The sequence below is a fragment of the Plectropomus leopardus genome, chromosome 2 (genome assembly GCF_008729295.1).
Source record: "Plectropomus leopardus isolate mb chromosome 2, YSFRI_Pleo_2.0, whole genome shotgun sequence".
NCBI lineage: Eukaryota > Metazoa > Chordata > Actinopteri > Perciformes > Serranidae > Plectropomus > Plectropomus leopardus.
This window is the reverse complement of record NC_056464.1, coordinates 26,196,313-26,216,677: the sequence shown is the minus strand read 5'-3', so window position 1 is coordinate 26,216,677 and position 20,365 is coordinate 26,196,313. Positions and strand designations below refer to the sequence as shown.

The 20,365-nt window shown below is 43.5% G+C and overlaps 1 protein-coding gene across 1 annotated transcript in view; it reads left to right on the top strand.

Moving 5' to 3' along the window:
- pax7a (paired box 7a) overlaps window positions 1–19,682 on the top strand; it is a 54,311-nt gene extending 34,629 nt beyond the window's left edge. The window contains 4 exon segments of the mRNA XM_042506558.1: window positions 1,882–2,047; window positions 2,490–2,686; window positions 16,102–16,351; window positions 19,118–19,682. Of these exon segments, the coding sequence (XP_042362492.1) occupies window positions 1,882–2,047; window positions 2,490–2,686; window positions 16,102–16,351; window positions 19,118–19,233 (729 nt within the window). The 3' untranslated portion in view covers window positions 19,234–19,682.
- The last annotated feature ends 683 nt before the right edge of the window (window positions 19,683–20,365 follow it).

Below are 20,365 nucleotides of genomic sequence, written 5' to 3'. Positions count from 1 at the left end.
TGCGTTTACAATGGATTTTCTTAGCAAAGCGATACATAAATTATGAATTATATTCAGCCCACAGTGATAAGAGCAATGGGATTACATCTGTAAGAGAAATTATTTTTGCGAAGAACATGCCTAACATTGTGGTGAAGTGGCTGCAAATTGTTTTACTTCATCAACATCAGTATTAAAGACAGGAGCAGAAGAAAGGAACTGAAAATGCATCACTGATAAAAGGAAAGCGAAAAGCGGACTTGGACGTTTAAGTGTTTTGTGTCTGCCATGATGGAACACCTCCTTCCTAAGCTTGGATGACAACGGGGGAAGGAAGTTAAAGTGAACATAAAAGAGGGGTGGGGTGAGTGGATGAGGTCGGAGGTGAAGTGGCACTGCGGGGTGGGGTGATGGGGAGTGTGTGGAAGAAAGGGGTGTGCCCCCCGTGCCCCCCTCCCCTGGGCCAGGCAGCTGTTTGTCTGGCCCAGTAGGAGCTTAGTTCAGACCTCGGACCACGCTCCACTACATCCCAATAGCAGAAATTTCACTGGAGCCACTCACCGCATTTGTTTTGGAATAGCTGATTGAGGGATTCAAACATGGTCTTTAGAGGCGATCGGGCTTGAGATAAAGATTTCCTGTTGGTTTTTCAAGTTGCATGTTTAAAGTTAGCCTGACAAAGTCATCGCCTGTTGCATCCCATTTTCTCTCTAGACTAAACCAAGCTATAGGCAAAAAAAGAATCACCTGGTCTTTGCAGAGGCAGCGACTGTGTGGGAAACATTCAAATTAAGATCTCTGTTGGGCTGAGATCCCTTGTAGGCCTATACGAGTTTATATGTATGTTTGTGTGTACAAAAAGAGGCAGACCCCGAAAAGCAGTGAGTATGTCGCTGTGTAAGTCCCCTTGAAAGTGTCCCTCTTTAAGACCTGTTTAAAAGGGACGCCCCCTCTTTGTGTCCACTGTTCTCCGTGGCGTATGGAGGGGCTTTTGTCCCCCTCTTTCATGTGCGCTCACAATAGCCCGGGCCGTTTGAAACACAACAGTAGATGAACTGCGCTGACAGTGTATTAAACTCTGATGAATTGCCTGTGCGAGGCATAGATCAATGTCCTTCAACCCTTAGCACACAGTGAAGCCCGGGCCTTGTCTTGGTTAAATGGAACAGGTTGCTGGCTCTTTTCAGAAGCGCCTGATTATATTCATGTTTTGTTGAAGCAGAAGCCTTTTTAAAATGTGTAAATCTTTGCGGTTCAAAAGAGTCCTATTTTTTCCCCTTTTCATTCAGGGAATTGACATTGTGTGTCTGCGCTTTGGTCCCTGCTCATTTTGTGAGCATTTTTTTGCAGCCCTCCGCGTCTTGACTCTCAAGTTAAAAACACTTTCTCTCTCTTTAAACTGACTTTTAAAGCTTTAAAAACAACCACATTAAAACAGTACGTCAGAAGCTAATGTTTCTGAGCGTCTCCGGAAAAGTGATGGCCTCTCTTAAAGCATCCGATAGCTTCACAAACATACTTGAGGTGTGTGATGTGGAGACTAGTGGCCTACCTCTGACCTTTAAATGACTTCTCTCCTCTGAAGAGGGCTTAGGGCAGCCTGTTTACACAGATCACAGCTTCAGCCACTTAAGAACAACAGGGACGGACCACTGAGCTTCTATGGCAGCTCCCACAGGGACTCTCTCAACCACCACCAGCACCACCACTCACACTAACTGGCAGATTAATCACAGGTGGCAGGAGCCAGCAGACTCCACTGAGAGTCAAATGCTTACAGCACAAACACAAATGGGAGTTAAAGTAAAACAAAAACAACTTGTAACCTGCAGGAGCTCAACATCCAGAGCTGAAAATGAGCAAACACAAACAATTTAAGCTTTGATTTCTTCCTCTTCTCAGGTGTGGTTTAGCAACAGGCGAGCTCGGTGGCGTAAGCAGGCCGGGGCCAATCAGCTCGCCGCCTTTAACCACCTGCTTCCCGGAGGATTCCCGCCCACAGGGATGCCAACTTTACCAACATACCAGCTACCAGAGTCCAGCTACCCCAGCACTACGCTATCACAGGGTGAGACAAAATGTTTCCATCCAATAAACATAAAGTATGCTCTGTGTTTTGAGTTTAATCTAATTCCACTAAAGATTACATTAGTCGTAGTTATTTGTGGTATGCATCTATATTTTATGTTCATGTTAATAACATTATGAATTATATATAAACCATGTGAAGGCTATAAGAACCATGCAGCAAGCAGTTATGTTTACAATCACATCTTTGTCACAGTAGAACAGAAACAGGCCTTCGCTTCTTCTCTTGTGTGGGTCACTTGAGTCCTTTGCAACACTTTTAATCTATAAAGAGACATTTTTTTCTATGGTAATGAATTTAAAAGAAGGACATTTAATGTGTGACTTATGACTCAGTGTTTGAGGATTCTTGTTTGGCCTCAGCTCAGAGATTTAAGTGTTTTTCCTTAATTCTCAGCTGTTTGTGTTTTCCTTGTTGTCAGATGGCAGCAGCACATTGCACAGACCCCAGCCCCTGCCTCCATCCTCCATGCACCAGGGAGGCCTGACTGCTGACAGCAGCTCCGCTTACGGTCTCTCGTCCAATCGCCACGGCTTCTCCAGCTACTCCGATACTTTCATGAGCCCCTCAGCATCCAGCAACCACATGAACGCTGTCGGCAACGGGCTCTCCCCGCAGGTCAGTCCGAGACAAGTTTTACATCAACGTATAACGTCTCCACATATAGGTAGCGCTCACATCCATCAGTCTCCCCTCCTCCTCCTCTCACTGTTCAGAATATGTAATTGTATTTGACTGAAATTAAAATTCAGAAACAGCATGTTCAGCAAAATAACTGCCAGTGTGGGCTTTTATGTTCGCCTTCCAAAGCCCTGGATTTATTTTAGCTACTCTAAATTGCTACATTTGTAAAACAATTGGATTAACATCAACAAATTAAAATTCATCTTGATAGTACCGCAAGTGCTCAAGCTGCTCCAAACAGCGGTTTCGACTTTCCTGGGACATCTAAATCCTTGCGCAGCGCAGTGAGAACACATGCAGATGAAATAATTAGCTAAAGCTTATAAATGTAGACCCATAATCTTCTTCACGTAATTGTCTGCAGCTGGAAGACTCCAGTGCTATGTAGCGATTTTCTCATCTCTTTACTGCATGATTTTCCAGGCAGCTCTACGTACAGAGTGACACAGGCGATGTGCTCTCTCTACATGTGAGGTTTTCTCACAGGTTTGGCCACTTTACGTGCTCTTGTGCACTCCTGTCATGATAGAGGAGAACGTTTCCCAGGCTACGTAGGTTTCTGGGTTTCCTAATTGCAGTTTAAATCCCTAAAATACCCACTCTACCCATTCTCCTGTGTGCCCTCTTAATATGTGACAGTATGTTTGCTTCCTCTTGTGAAAAAGCGCAGGATTTCACATGTTAACCTCTTTGGACACCTCCATTAATGAGCGTTCAAATGCGACTCTATGGTGAGGGTTGAGCTTTAAGTAGCACAGAATGAAAAATGATTTGTATTGATGCAAATCGTGTGTACGGAGTGAATTATACACAATTACCCATCAATACTGGCCAGTCTTGCCCACCCTCACCAACAAGATGTGGTTAACAGGCAGAAAATAAGATTGAAATGGTGTGTAAAGAGTTGAAAATGAATTTCAATGCTGCATTTGTCCACAATTACCCCGTCGTTCACACGTGTTTTATTGGGAGTTTTTTTTTTTTTTCTTCAAATATTTCTCAAAGCAGATTGGAAACATTCTTGGTATTACCCTCTTTCTTCAGAGAAGAAAGAATTAAGGATTTTGTGACAAAAAAGAGATTTTCTCTCCTGCTGGAGCGACGGAGGATAACATGGAGGCTCACAGCGTGTTTGATTGTTAATCGTGGCACAGGGGCTTTAACTGCTAATGCTCTCACTGCAAACCTGCAGAAAAACACCAGGAACATGGAGTCGTTTTTTTTTTTTTTCATTAATGGCTCTCTCTAATACTGGCATGGGGTACACTGTCGCTTTCTCTCCCTCTCTTCACAGGCATTCAAGAATGTGTTGGGATATTAAACATTTCCTGTCATAGTGAGGATTAGGACAGGAGCCTTTGGGCAACTGTACAGCCTGGATTTTCACTATTCAATTACTCTATCAAGTGGGTTTGTTTAATGAAGCCATCTGAAATGCATTTTATTTGTTTTTTAATTCATTTATTTATTCAGAACTTAAACTTCATTTTTTTCAGAGGGGGCATATGCATGTGGTGTGGATGTTTTTGATGTGTCACACCATGTTTGCACTGCACAGAATTGAAATGTATTGAATGCATGCAGAATGCTGTGTGGCATTCCTATCAGTCTCTCAGCATGGAGATGAATGTTCCCACTGACAGCAGAATCAGAGTTCACTCTGTGGTGCAGCGTCCTGCTGGGCTGGCCAGCCCCCATCTTTCTCTCTCTCTCTGCACAAACATGCAGCTTTCCACATAAAAACTCACAACACAGAAAACTCGCACAATAAACACCAGGTTTACCTCGTCCAAGTCTGTTTTGTCTTTGCATTTAAACGAATTCTAATCAAACGGCAAATCAGTTTCAGCTTTGGAAAATTATCGACACACATTTATTTACTGCACGTTTTGACTCTCCAGTTTTCCCTTCCCTGTAATGGAAAAAAAAACAGGACAAAGAGAGTCTCTATCGAGATGGAAATGAGAATTTGATATTGTAAGTTACAGACAGCATCTGTTTGCAGGAGATATGCTTGTGCATTGGTATGTGCAAGCTATTTCTTCAAGTGTCTGGCATTGATGGCCTAGCGCTCGCTGTAAAGATTGACAAAAATTCTCTGATTCCCAGTAAATGGGCTGCGGTGGCGAGGTGCCAAGTCTGTAATGGAATCCTGCAGCGTTCAGCAGTCCCGACAGGAGCTCGCGTCCATCCCAATCCCATAACCTATCCCGACAGCACACATTTTCCCATTACAGGCGGTGGAAAAGCCGTCCGCACTCAAACTGGTTGCTGTCATTGTGGGATATACAACGTGTTTGGGGCTGGTTGAGGGAGGCTGTGTATTAGAGGGGTGGCGAGAGTGAAGCTGTGCATGGCTGGGCAAAAGGTATGAAACCAGAAGTGTGTTTTGTTGTTGGTCTTGTTTCATTTAGCGGCACAGCAGGTGTTGGAAAGAGGGAAAGGCAAGGGCACAGAGGACAGGCATTCCAGTATTTTTTATCTATCTATACCTGAAGATTTAAGCTTATGTCTGCTTTTTTATCATGGTCTACTTCATTTGTTGGGATTGGCCTTTGTCTCGGCCTCATAAATGGTCATTTGAATTATGCATACAAACTAGAAATAGAGCTTCCTTGTAACTAAAGAGGGCACACTTTGACAGCCAGTCATCTATTGAGAATATAGTATATTTTCAACAAACGCTGGTAATATGAAACTCTAAAGAGCCTTTTAGATGCTTTTCAAATGCTTCTTTGAAGCAGCGTTCATGGGCATTGGATTTGTGGGGAGACATTTGGGCTGAATTCCTCATTATTGCATGACAGGGACACCTGCTGGGAGAGGAAAGAAAACAACTGCACTGACTGGAGAGCTGAAGCCATGCAAGAGGAGCTCAGTGGCAGAGCTTGGGTTTCACTCCTCTGAGAAATTTGCAGAAATAATGACATCAGGGAATAATAAAGGCATTTCTATTGCGGAGTTAACGCACTGTTGAATGTGCTGCAGAGATGTTGTGTGGTGTTCAGGATGATAGAGAGATGTGATAGGGGAGTCAGAGGTATGACGGATAGAGATTTTATTTCTGTTTTGATGAAGGAAGTTTGCAAAGTTTTGTGAGCAACTTTTTTTCTGTTTTGCAGTTTTATGAAAGTGTTGTGTGTTTTGGAATGACAAGGATGTGTGTGTGTATCTGAGGAGGGCCTTTGGGCTGTGTGAGTGGGCCGGGCCTCCACACATACACATACACACACACACACACACACACACACACACACACACACACACACGTACACGGGATCAGAGGCAGAGCGGCTCTCACCCCTGCCTCCCTTTGATCTGTGTCCCCAGGCCTGCCTGCCCGCGCGGCGCTGCACCGTACCACGCACGCTGACACCATGCTCACCAGCGACTCCCCACAACTGTCTGAGAGAGATAAGCCAGGGGAGACTCCAAACTGTGCTGCTGCTCTTCCATTAGCTAGCGCAGACGCTTCTTTTAAAAACGGGATGAATTATTTTTAAGAAGCAAGCTCCGCCGTTGCCAAAAAAAAAAAAAAAAAAAAAAAATGGAGAGGGGAAAATGTACGGAACAATCTGGAGCTCTGGCTTCATTCCGCCTCCCTCCCTGACTTCTAACAAGACATTCTGCACCTGAATACCAATGAGAGGGGGAGATTCATGTAGTCCCCCACATTATTAAAACTTGGGCATTAAGCCTCTCACCGGGCACTGTGTCAGCTGGCAGGCTCCAGTGACAACAAATCAAAGGGGATGAGCACATAGCCTGCATTCATAGCTCAGCCACTCGCAGAGCAAGAGGGGGAATACATACTGGTTAATTAGAACTCCCATTAAAACAAATACTGTTTCAATTTGGCAAGTATAAAAAAAGATGTAAGAGGCTTTCAGAAAAAAGAGACCTGCTGTTGGCAGCTGCCAAGAAAATCCAGGGACTGTAAATCATATCCACTGGCTATACTGTTTCTGCACAGATTATTAGTGTTTGCTGTTGTTTTGCAACACTTTTGAACTCTGAGGAAAGATTCTGCGGCTGTGACACCAGAAATGTACCTCTGCACACATCGTGGTCGTTGTTGCATTGCGTTGGCTCTTCGTCTTCGTTTGATAACGTGTCTTGGTTTGTTTCTGCATATAGTGATATAAAACCTGCATGGATGTTATGGCATAACTAGAGTTGAAGCGATATATATCGGTTTCAAGGTATACCAAGGTATGAGAATTGCGGGTTATCATACTGTGTACAGGTGCTTATCTACGGTATTGAAGAAAAAGGGAACTGGATAGAAAATCTCACCTGCACAAGCACGTTTTCTGTCATTCCTGACTGCCTGTCAGACTTTTTACACATACTTCCATTAAAAAATGGCTTTATGTTTCAATTATGATAAAGTGTTTGCTCAAAACCCCTTCCTGTTTTCACTTACTGATAATGATAATAGTGTCTAATATAACGTATACCGTGAAACCGTGATATTTTCTGATGCAGTTATCGTACCGTAAAAGTCTGATACTGTTCCAACCCTAAACATAACTGTTCAATGGCGTAGGTTTCAACAATGAAGGGGACACACATGAAATAGGGTGTTTTGAGTCCTTTGACAAAAAATTTCAAGCAACAGACATTTAAATTCCTGCATTCTGGTAAATAGTTTGCATCATATGTGCATTTTCTGCATCAATTCATAGTGTAAATGGCTTTACTACTTTCATGTTTTATTGTGGGGGACAAATGCAAATGTTCTAAATATTGAGGGGTACGTGTCCCCTGCATACCCCTGAAATCTATGCTTATGTAACTATTAGTTGACATTACAGAACCAAAGACTGCCGTTCATGGACAAGGATTTCATTTCAACATTGAAGGGAACAAGGGGTTTTGGGGTCCTTAGACAGAAAATTTTGAGCATCCAACACTTTACTTGCTTAATGCTGGTGAATTTTTATGCACCAACTTTTGATGTAAATGTCTTTAATTAGTCAAAACAAAAGTCCGCTGCCACCGTCTTTTTTCTTTTTTGAGGGAACAAATGTACATATTCTAAATATCGAGTGGTGCATGCCCTGAAATGCCCCCTGAAATCTGCGCCTATGTAACTATTTGTTTTTTTACAAGTCTAAATGCAAAACCTTATGATGCTACAGAACCAGACAGGGCCTCTAGTAGACAAGGACAGAGGGTCCTTTGCCAGAAAATTTTGAGTATCAAACACTATATCCCCTTTCATTTTAGTGAAATTTTACACACCAATTTGTGCTTTTTGTGAGTAAAAGTGATGTAAAACTCCTCTTCTAAATAAATTAATTGGGGTGGACAAAATGAACACGTTTTAAATACTGTACATGTACTGAATGTATTGTACATGTCCCCTGCGTCCTCCCCTAAAATCTACACCTATGCTCATATGTAGCACACAATGGTCATAACTACAGTTTTACATGCAGGCCTCAATTGCAGCAGCTGAGACAGTTCTGCAGCTGACTATCCGTCTGTGTACCTGAGCCATTTGTTGCTTACTCCGTCTCCCGAGCACCCAAGTGAAGCCATTTTCTTTTCCATTCCAAAATATTTTTGGTTGGAGCTTTATGTATTCATAATCTATTTTTCACCTACCAACCTTCCTTCCCTCCATTTGGCTTTTTGTCATCCCATGATGCCTTGCCAATAGTGCTTTGCTCTCTCACTCTCTCTCTCTCTCCCCACCTTCCCTCTCTCTTGCTCCAACTCTCTCCCCTGGAGAGGCAGCTCTTCTCCCTACGCCCAGATGAAAGGCTATGGCGGACAATAAAAATGCTATTTAAATGCAAGGGTGTTTGTGTGCGGGTGAGAGATATTTCCTGCTGAAAGTGAGCTGCTGCATCCTGATAAATAGTAAATATAAGGGAATGTGATTTACATTTATCTTGCAGAGGCAGCCAATATGAATTTCAGTAAATCCTAGAAGATGGGGATTTAAGGAGGAAAATGACTGCGACTGATTCACATGCTGTGTGTCCCACGCAGTTGAAATGCCTATAAGGTGGAGAGTGGTACTGCCTTTATTAAAGTATAGGCACAGACATCGATCCTATCTAAAATACCTATTACACATGGACATGCACTGTGTGTCACATGCTCATCTGCGGAGATTTTCAGCCTCATACATAAACAATTTGAAGGTGACTTGTATTAAAATAATAATAATAAAAAAATGTGTTTCAGCAGGCTGCTGGGCAGGTGAAGCGTCTGTGGGGTATACGCTGGCTGACCCATCTCAGAGGTCGAGGGTCAGGGTGCAGGGGGTTATGGGACGGCCGGGGGAAGAAGGCGGGCTAGTTTGCTGTGAACCTGTCCTGCTAGCCGGAGGTCTCGGGTTGTTGTCCAACAGCATGTGGTTCCTCTTAGTTCCAGATGCCACTCTGACAGGTGCATAGCAGTGATTAATACTCTCTCTGACTTTTTCTCTCTCTCACGTTTTCTCGTTCTGTCCCTCCTTCTTATGGTCTCCTTCTGCATGTCCCTCATCTTCACTCTGTGGGCTTCACAGTGCTTGTGACCTCTTTGCAAAGTTGATCTAACACTAACAGTTTACATTTTAAAATAAAAATAAAAAAGCCTAGAAATATGAGTATCTGCTGCCAGCATGCTTCGTTGCACGTGTCTCCTCCTGTCTTCCTCCTGACAATAAGATGAGAATACGGGAGGTGGTTGGGTCCTCAGCTGGTTGTCTCACGCAGCAGCTCTCCCCTCTCAGTCTCCAGCTGAGAGCTATTTCACTATTTATTTACATGTAATTATGGCTATGAGGTGCAGATATTAACACTGTCAAGAACAATTTGACCTGACATTTTTCACTAGACCTGGCCCCTGCTGTTTTTAGCAAACAACCCCCGCCCTCCTCCTCCTCCACCACCACCACCACCACCACCACCACCTCCTCTTCTTCCTCCCCCCTTTTTTTTCTCCTCCACTCCCTCGATCCGCCTCGCTCTTCTCCTGGAGCTGCTCCCTCACACACACACCGGCCCTGCCTTGCTGAAACCACTCTCCTGGAATCAGAAAATCTGCCGTTTAATTTAGAAGAGGCGTTGGTGCAAGGTGCGGAGAGTTGAAGTCTGTGTGTGTGTGTGTGTGTGTGTGTGTGTGTGTGTGTGTGTGTGTGTGTGTGTGTGTGTGTGTGTGTGTGTGTGTGCGTGCGTGTGCACGCTTTGAAGGGGCCTCTCTTGTTCCCAGTGGCTGAATCCATCCCATAGTTACTCAAGCATATCACTAGCAGAGAATAGAGGATTGCTCCCCACACGTTCTCCAATTGCAGTCCAATAGACGGCATATTAACCTCTGGTTAGCGCGGGGCCAAGTTTATAGCTTATACTGTGGGATGTTTAGGAGGGAGGGAGGGGGGACCTTTTCCTCCAGCGTGAGCAGCTGTGCTGTCTCCAGCACTAAAACTGAGCTAAACTGGGCTGGAGAGGATTTAGCTTAATGAAAATTTGCAAAAAGAGAAAGAGAGAGAGAAAGAGGTTTGGCCAACCCTAAAATAAATATTCCTTTTTCCACTTGTTTTAGCTTCTTTTGTATGCATGAACAGCCTCACGGGGAGCGGAGACACAGGCGCAGGACGGCTAACATGTTGTGAGGAGTGACAGCTTGTTCCAGTGCCCACTAATCGTCCTCATCTGTGCCTGACTTGTCAGTGCCCAGATTCTGTCAGTGCCAATCAGCCAATTAATTGAACACAATTAGCACCCCACCCTAATTCCCCCTCATACGCAGCACATTCTTCAAAGGCCCATTTCTCTCCCTCCAGCACCACCTCCCCCACCGCCACCCTTCCTCCCATTCTCTACCTCTCATTCTGCCTCTGTCTCTTCATCCTATGGTCGCTGGTGGAAGACACTTTTCAGTTTTTATTAATGTGCCGCAGCCAATTAACGCAGTGGCATGCAGGCCAGAGCCCGTCATCTGCTGCCTGCCACCATCCCGGCTGTCTGCTGCGGCCCCACGCCACCCCTCGCGCCACCTCCACCGTGACCAAAACGCTTTAATTCAATTTATGCAATCACTGTTATTTTTAAATAGTCATTTTGTCTGCTCAGATGAGGGGCCTTACTGCCCGCTGGGCCGGCCCTCTCATGTGAGGGATGGGGGAAGGGTGGGACGTTTTGGGAGCAGGAGTCGACTGACTTGGGGAGGGGGAACCCTGATATTTTCATTTGTTATTTATTCCTTTATATTTGTTTTGTGGCAAATTGTTAGATGTTTGATGCAGATTTGAGAGATAATAAAAATAAAAAAATGAAGTTTATACACATTTTTACATTTAGGTACATTTATTTATTTTTAAGAGTGTATATTTAACATTTTGTCAGTTGTCAAAGTCAGACACTTCCCAGACACTGGATCTGTGTGACTCCCAGGTCGCAGAATTAAACAGTATATTCTCTCCCTGTAATCACCCCCTCAGGACTGGCCTTCAAATATTGATCTGAAATTCAGTGTCATCACTGTGGATCTTTAATCACTCCCTGCTGCAGCGAGTATCAGCCAGGCAGATCTGCTAAGGTGCAAGATGCTATTCTGCACCACTCAGATAACTTACAGACATTTGGAGTGCTCATTTTTCCCAGCCTGCCCCGGTGACCTCTGCCTAACTTAAAGGTACATCTTGGGGGCATTTTGATTTGGGCAGAACAGGGTGCTATCGGTGACAGAGGAACTAATCCAGTCTTGCGCAGATTAAGAGTATTTGTGGAGTGGGGTGTGTTGGCGCTGGCGCCGGGAATGGAACAGAAGGGGCTCCTATCAGCTCTCCAGGCAGGCTAGCCCTCAGGCCAGCGCAGTCCTACAGGAGTCTTTGTACTTCCCAAAGCCTCCACTTTCCTCTCACTCACTCTATATCACTTTCTCTTCCCTCGTCTGCCCCCCTCCCCGCCCTCTTTCTATAGGCTATCATATTTTCACTGCCCCATTTCCTCTTTTTATGTTTGTGAATTTGCGTTGTTTTAGTCCAGTGTAAGAGTTCATGTGTCCACTTTGTTAGGTGCTTGATTGAGGACAAATAGCAATTTTCTGAGTTGCAGATTTGTAAAATATAAATTCTGCACGTTTAAATCATGCACAGGATATTAGAATGAAATTGTTTAAGTGCAACAACACAAATAAGTTTTAATTTAAAAAAACAGGGAAGTTGCAGCACATCTACACTCTATTTCTTAGCAGACTTTTCCCCCTTTTTTGTTTTTATTTGTATCTCACAATGTTTCTCTGCGCTCTGTCCCTGCCACATTGTTTTATTCTGGAAAGAAATCCAACAAAGAACATCTCGTCAAACATTCGCACAGACAAAAAAAAAATGTAATTTGACTGTTGAAGAAATTAGGGAGGTATGAAAGGGCCTCTTTTTGTGTTTCAAGTGCGCTATTTATTTATCTGAAAGGATGCACATTGTATCAATTTACACTCCCCCATTCACTTCGCCACAGGCTGGAGGGCTCAGAAGTTGAGAGAATTAATTACTTTTTTATTATTATTTATAAAGTAATCTATCTGTAGAGAGGGAGCAGAAAAAGGAGAAGGAGAGGGTGCGGGGAGGAGGAGGGCTGAGAGAGGCAGGGAACGCCCTGGAGCATTGTCCTTTAAACTAGGTCCTGGCTCGCATTATCTCCCAAACCAGCACTCACACAACGTCGAACAACAAACGAACTCTGGGCTGCTGAAGACGCTGTATGCAAGGAAAGAGAGGGAGGTGGGGAGAGAGGAGAGGGAGGGAGGGAGGGAGGAAGTCTTCTCTGCAAGAGAGTAAAGAGCATGTTAGGAAAAATAATGTGGCCGTTAGATTTTTTTTCTCAGCTCTTAAATTGTACACTTATTCAAACTCCACAAGTCTTGTTTAATGCATCTGAGTGTTTGCGGAGAAGAACAATTTAACACTTGAGTAACATCCTGGTGCAGCAGACCCCATTCAGTGAAACTCCATCAAATATTGCATCAACAGTCACCTTAAGAATCACATTCAAGTCAAACCGTGTGCATCCTATATGTATAAAAATCCATCAAACACGTTTTTATTACTCACTGAGAGTAAATTCACTGTCAGCAGGAATATAACACTTTCCCTGCATTTATGTGATACCGAAATAATCGTAGAGATTAGTTCCCGACTGAGAAAATTTATGTAAACACCCTCCCCACCCCCCCAAGTCAGAACTCAAAAAGTTGGTGAAAATTTTGGTGCATCAGTTACAGAGTTGATGTCAGATATGCAGAAACATGGCGGACAAAAGTAAATGTTTAGTTGATGCAATTAACTTTTTATTAATTCACATATTGCATGTCAATGTTTTGCTCACATGCAATTTTTAATACGTCATTAGGTTGCAGCCGTTAGTCGCTGTTCACTTAGAGAGACCTAGATTAGCTAGAAAAGTTATTTCTTAGCAATAGTCAGGTAAAACAATATTTTAGAAGGTTAAGGGATATACTGGTGCAGTCTGTGACAAAACTTTTATCATGTTGTTTCTGACCAGTGAAATACAATACATCTTCTTTGTAGCATTCATGTTGTTTCCACATTACAACTTAAAGTCAGAAGAACAACTTCCCAACTCAGAAAATGGGACCATTGAGAAGCACATGAATGCAACATTTGTGCCTTAATTTGACATCTATAAAGTTTCATGTAGTAACAGAAATATGTGAGGGTATCCAGCTGCAAATGGTTTTTACGAGTTTATGTGACTCAGTATCATTTAACCCCTGAATGTGAAGGGAGAGAACTTTATGGGGACATCAAAGTGGCAAAGTCATGCAAGTAAAACTGACCTGTGGAAAACATAAAATACTGTAGATGTTAGTTGATGAAGACAACTTCATCCCGGTCTCCTAGAAATTAGGTTACATGCAACTAATTTGAAACAGCAAATACATTTTGAGTGAAACATAATGCAGAGCAAATTATGTTTTCTATTATAGGCAAAAGTTCACAACATAGCAAATATGTGCAATGTGCAGAGTTAATAGTCCAAGATGTGCATTAATGTAACGCATAAAGACAGAGTAAGATGGTATAGACAACATATTTAATTTGTTTTCCACCAGTCTTGCAATACACTGTCTGCTTGTTAAGACTACAGCATTTGTTAAATAATTACCTTTTTATCAGGACTTGAAATCATGATCTTTCCCTTTTCCTAACCAAAGGCGGGCCAAAGTTTTTTGCCTAAACCTTAAATAGAAGTCTGGACGCAGTCCCAAAGCTCTGGTGTCAAGCTCCTTCACTTTGTACGCCCACCATCCTCCCCAAACACCTCCTTTTGAAGCCCACACGGTACATGAATGAAGTGTTTCGTTACCTTAAAGAAAGGTGTCTGAACAGGCTTTCTTGATAACGCTGTCACAACAACTTAATCAAGAATGTAATTTCTGGGAAACAGGGTTGCTGAGAGGCAGAAGTGACTCCAAGTCTCCAAAACAGTCCGACCTGTCACTTGAAAGATAAGCTCCCCTCTATCTGCACCTCCATCAGATTGAGAGGACAGAAGTGAAACAGCATTGATTTTTTTTTTATAGTGGTGTGAACACAAAATGTAACTGAGCCACAGCTAACGAGAACCCGAATACTCCAGAAGAGCTCAAATCATTGAGTCTTTTGGGGAAGGACGGCTGAAGGATAGCGACGTCCTCACACATGACAACACTTGTTAGACTCCAAAATGGCCGACCCGAGCTAATTCGCTAAAATAGCAAAACTGCCACAATGTCAACGATAAGAAGTCATTTTCTTTTGAGGAACTTTTATGAGCATGAATAATAATCGAGCCAATTGTTGGCTATTCTATTTCATAAGGAAGCGATCGAATCAAGCTTCAATTAACCAATGACTAAAATGGACTCATGCCCTCCAGCTGTCTCTCTCAGGACACTTAACAAGCGTCCCCCCTCCTCCTCCTCCTTCAGTCTCTGCCATCACAACTCATCAGGACACACACTCCTCTCATCCTTCTCAGAGTGAGCAGCTCGGCTCCATATGGGAGGAAGCATCACATGTGTCCGGCATGAAGAGAGCCATGAATCTCCCTCTTATGGATACATGTCACATGCTTTGTCCGCAGATGTGGAGGGGACGAAGGGGTGGGTGGGGGTTTCCATACTGATAGAATTAACATGTGGAAATGACTAACCAGCCTTTATGTTTCTGATGTGCTTCATATTTCCTGGGAGGCCTTCTCTAAAGATATGATTAATTTGCAGAATACGGTTAATTTTCCCTCGGTGGGATATTCCTGGCCTAGTGCATCATTTGTGGACTGTTTGGCTCGCCTCTGTGTTTGCAGCGTGCGTGTGCGTGCGTGCGTTCATGCATGCAAACATATGTCTGCGTGTGCATCACCCCTGTGTAACCACCTCCATGATGGGCTAATTGGTTTAGCAGCCAGGGGGCCAAAGGCCAGTGCAGCATAGCAAAACTCAACATGAACCTGATGTTGAAGGGAAGGCTGCCCTGCTATAGGAGGGAAGCATGTGTGGGACAATTCCCCTTTTACACCCCCTCCCACACTCACACACGCTCCACTTTCCTTTTTCACTTAAAGAAACTCGCAGCAGAAGAAAACTAAATTCTTCACAGTGTTCTGGGCCGCTGTGCTTCAGACTGGGGTAGCACTAGAGGTAATCTCTTCCATTTTAACATATTTTGAGACCTTCTTCTGACGAGTGTCACATGCTATTACATTAATCTAGAATATTGAATTGGAAGCTTTTATGCACTATGAATAATATACACACTGTGATATTCAGGCGAGCCTCAACCTGCAGTATCAGCGGGCCCCTCAGTAAGGTTTGTGGAGCCTACTTTGTGTGGGGATCTGAGGGGATCATTTACCAGTTCCAACTCCATTACTATTCATGAGATGGGTAGGCTAGGGGCGAGGGATTAGGGACTCCCTTGGTGCTTGTTGTGCTGTAGGCTCGGGCTCAGGCCTCAGGCTCCGGGACAGGGGCTGTCTGGCACGGATGGTGGGTCTATTATCACCCTGGGACCCTTCTGTCCCACAGCAGAACACTTACTGGCAGCGCCAGCTAATGGAAACAGTCTCTCTTGTTCCCTTTCTCCTTTTTTTAACCTCATCACCCTCCTCGTATCCTTCCCCTTGCTCTTCAAAAAAAAAAAAAAAAAAAAAAAAAAGATGGGGGAAGTTTTTCCCTTTCCCTATTTCAAAGTTGAAATGGTATATTTCTATTGGCATCTTTACCGTGAAGTGCTAGGATGGCACTATATTTGCAGAAAAAAAAGTACTTTCCCTCAACTCTGTCAATGCTTTGATCCTCAATTTTCCAAATTTCTAACATCCTCCGTTCCCCCTTCCCCCCAGGTGATGAGTATCCTGAGTAACCCCAGCGCCGTACCCTCCCAGCCCCAGCACGACTTTTCCATTTCCCCCCTGCACAGCAGCCTGGAGAGCTCCAACCCCATCTCAGCCAGCTGCAGCCAGCGCTCTGACACCATCAAGAGTGTGGACAGCCTGGCTTCCTCCCAGTCATACTGCCCCCCCACCTACAGCGCCACCAGCTACAGCGTGGACCCCGTCACCGCAGGCTACCAGTACAGCCAGTACGGCCAGAGTGAGTAACATTTAAACACTGTTTGTTATACTTTTTTGTTTAAACACATTAGTCCAATCATAGGTTACTTTTTCAAAAACGTTCATTTACTAAACTGAAAGTCTGTGGCCAAAATGATACAATTTGTTTGCAAAATGCACTCAAACTCACAAAACAAACATAAAACAAAACATGCAACAAAAGAAAATATTTCCATCAATCAACACAACTTGCAGTCAAATGAGTATATATCCCTTCAGTCAATCATTACACAATGGACAAGAAAATCCAAACTACAGCTATCAGTATGAACATGTTCAGCTTAGAAATAATTTGTGCTTCATGCCTGTGACATTTATTGATAATGCACGTAATGATAGTAGCCGAGGTGCTAAAAAGAGAAGCAAACATATCACATGATGAAGTTTTCTTGGTTAATTTTATTCTTGTGTACAGGTTTTTCTGTGCATATCATCTATGGTTGACATATAGGACAAACCTACAGTAAGCAGTTAGACCAGATGACTTTGGACATTCATTATGGCACAGCCTTTGTTCTGCATTCTTTGTATTCATAATGTATAAATAATAAATACTCACAAACATTTTTTTTCTATAGTATTTTACTGTCTATTGAATCAAGTTTTTGGCTTGACATCTAGGTTTTGACCTAGTCTTCTTTGCAGAGTTTTCTAACCCAAAAACACAGAATAACTGTCCCCTCCTCTGCTCACTGGCCTTTTCCCTCTTTGATCCATACTTGCAAACAGCAACACAGATGCTGCATTTTTTAAAATAGATGATAAGAACAGCTGATTAAAGAGTCGTGCAAAACAGTTTCACACAGGTGTTTTAGATATTCAGAATTAGATCATTACTGTAGATGTTTTTACTTCTGTTTAACACAGATAATCCAAGAGAGTTTGGGGTCTTTCTTTGAGATCGATGTTAATTTTTTTGAAAAAGAGTGAAAAATGTGTGAAACCAATGAACAAATGTCAACACATTTGTAAGAGAGGACTTCTGCTGTGCTAAGAAGGTGATGATGAAGATCAAGCGGATCCAAATGTCATTTATCAATCCAGAAAAACTGTAACCTGAGTTGTTGAGCTTTTTTCTCGTTATGTGTCCACACGAGTCGTTCCTTTATATCCTCCACTTAAATTGACTACGTTTAAAACTCCCAGGCAAGAGAGCCTCCTGACCTTTGCACCCCGGTTGGTGGAGGCAGACACGTGCTCTTGATAAAGACCCCCCCCAACCCCAACACCACCATCCTCCTAGAGAGCTGCCTTAGTCACACCCCACTCCACTTGGATGGGAAAGAGGAGAGGGCCACTTCAAAGAACGGCACACCCTCAGGGGCCACAGTGTCCTCTTGCCCACCTCTCCCTCTCTCTCTCTTCTCCATCACACACACACATACACACACAGCCTCAGGGCAGGAAAGAGTTTGCTTTATTAGATTAGCATAATTGACTGATGCTGTCACAGCCATTCATAAGAGGTAAAATGAAGCACACTTCCCCAACAAGCCAGCCAGCGCCAGCGAGCCCACATTTGTTTGTATTTATGTGCAGCTTGTAGTAGTGAGTATTGTGCTTTTTTTTCTTCTTTTAAAAAAAATGTTGTTTGTTTTGTGGTGCATGAATGCACGTGCCAAGCCGTCACGTTCTGTGTGTGCACACCAGCGTTTTGTCAGCGAGCGAGAAACTGATGGCAGTGCGGATGTGAGCTGATGTGAGGTTAATTAAGATGGTGATTGAGCACAGTAGATGGGTAATGAATGGAGGAGAGAGGAGAGAGCTGCTGTCTGAGGATGAAAATGATCGGCCATGTGGAGTGTGGAGGGCATGAAATCAGAGATGCCAAGTGTAATGAAGACTGGCACACAGAACACACACGGGGACCCGTCTGAGTGACAGCATGGAGACTTTACCAGGATGCACATGCTCCGTGCCAACGGCGTGCCAACCTCAGACAAGGGACAGGGGAGGGGTTTTTTTATCTTTCACTCTCTCGCTGTGAATTGTTTTTCGTTTGACTCACTCGCTTCTGCCACAACTTATTTCAGCCTTAATCAGAGGGATGAAATGCGAGTAAATGGGACATATGTCTCAGGAATCTACCACCTGTCCAGTAATGGAGGAAATATTTAAATCCTTTACTTATGTAAAAGTAAGAATACCACTGCGTAAAAATACTCTGTTACAAGTAAAAGTCTTACTTTTAAAATGGTAGTTAAGGAAAATTTACTTTAAGTATTTAAAGTAAAAGTACCCCCCCAAAAAAAACACACAAAAAAATCACATTTCTTAAAAAAAGGAAGAAGAATAAAAACAAAAACCTAAAAATATATAAAATATAAAATAATAAATAAAATAAAATAAAATAGAAAAAGACCAAAATGTTTATCACATTAAATGGCAATTAATTATCTGTGAATCTATCTATGGATGAATCAACTAATTGTTGCAGCAGTGCTTGTATAAACTTTAATTGATAACAAAACATCATATTTTATAAACTCCTATGATTTTTATGCAAAAACCTTAATTTGTAAAGTCACTAAAATGTTCACATAAATGCAGTGAAGTAAAAAGTACAGTATTTCCCTCTGAAATGTAGTGGAGTAAACGCATAAAGTAGCATGAAAATAAAATCCACACATTAAGTAAAAGTACTTCAAATTCATACAGTAGTACAGTACTTGAGTAAATGTACCCAGGGACATTCCACCTCTGCACCTGTCTGACGTGTGTCTTTTTCTGTGTTTTTGTGTCACAGCTGCTGTGGACTACCTGGCCAAGAACGTGAGCTTGTCCACCCAGAGGAGGATGAAACTGGGAGACCACTCGGCCGTGCTGGGACTGCTGCAGGTGGAGACGGGACAGGCCTACTGAAGCCCCCACCTCCTGGGACGCATCCTGCACCACTCTCCTCCGCCCTCTGCCACCCTCCTACATGCTCCATCAAGTCTGGACTCCAACTCCAGCTCGCCTCTCTGCTGCTCGATCTGCAGCCTGGCCATGACATCAGCGCACAGACACGCAGCCTCGCTGAGAAAGTGACGCTTGCGGGTGTGACGAGGCACTTCGGGGAATGGAACTAAACTTTTCACGTCATTGTCAACCACCAGGCGGCTCTGCACCCTCTCTTCTCAATCTTTGGGCGTCTCTGCCTGCTCCTTCTACTCCTCCCCCCCCCCCAACACAGCCCCAAACCTCGTTTTGTTTTGCTCCGAAGGCCAGACAGAACCCCAGAACCCCCGAGGATGGTCGGCTGCCTTGGCCTGAGTTCCTGTTTGTCATGGCTGCAGTCCAGCACACATTTAGAGCCATCAACAACATGTACTTTGACCTTGCTATTCATAGTAGTTAACAAAGCCAATATCATTTGAACGACTCTTATTCCTTTTTGATATTGTTAAGATTATTGTTGCTGTTAATATGATTATGGTTAATGTGATTTATGTTGTTCTTTGATTCCATTCGTATCTCTTTTCTCTGTTAGATGTTGGTGTGTAAAACACGGTGTGGATGATCTGGGAGTGAGTGTCTGCTGCGTGTGCATGTTCTCGCGTGTCGGCATAGTCACACAAAGAGAGGATGATTGTTTTCCAAGCTGCTGTTCCTCTGCCTGTTCCCTGAGCTCTAATGTTCGTGAGCGATTTGACCTTCCCACTTTCATATTCATCTTGACATTCCTAAAGAACTTGGCCACTCTGTGGGAAGTCTGGCTGGATGGATTCTGCAGGGAATTAAAGCAGCGTTTTGGCGGCCAATAGCTTTCCCCTTCTAACCTCCATCCCATCCTTAGCCGCGGTCCATGGGGAGGGGGGCATTGTTTGCAAAAACAGGATTGGGGAAATTAATGTATTTTGTTTAGAAATATGGACCTTGCCAAGGAGGGCTAACTCAATTCCCTGTCTCCTCCTCCCAAATCCCCTCTGCCGGGGAACCCTGTGTGACTTTAGCAGATTAAATCACACAAAAATAATGTCAAAGCTAATTCACAGTGACCCTTCCCATTGCT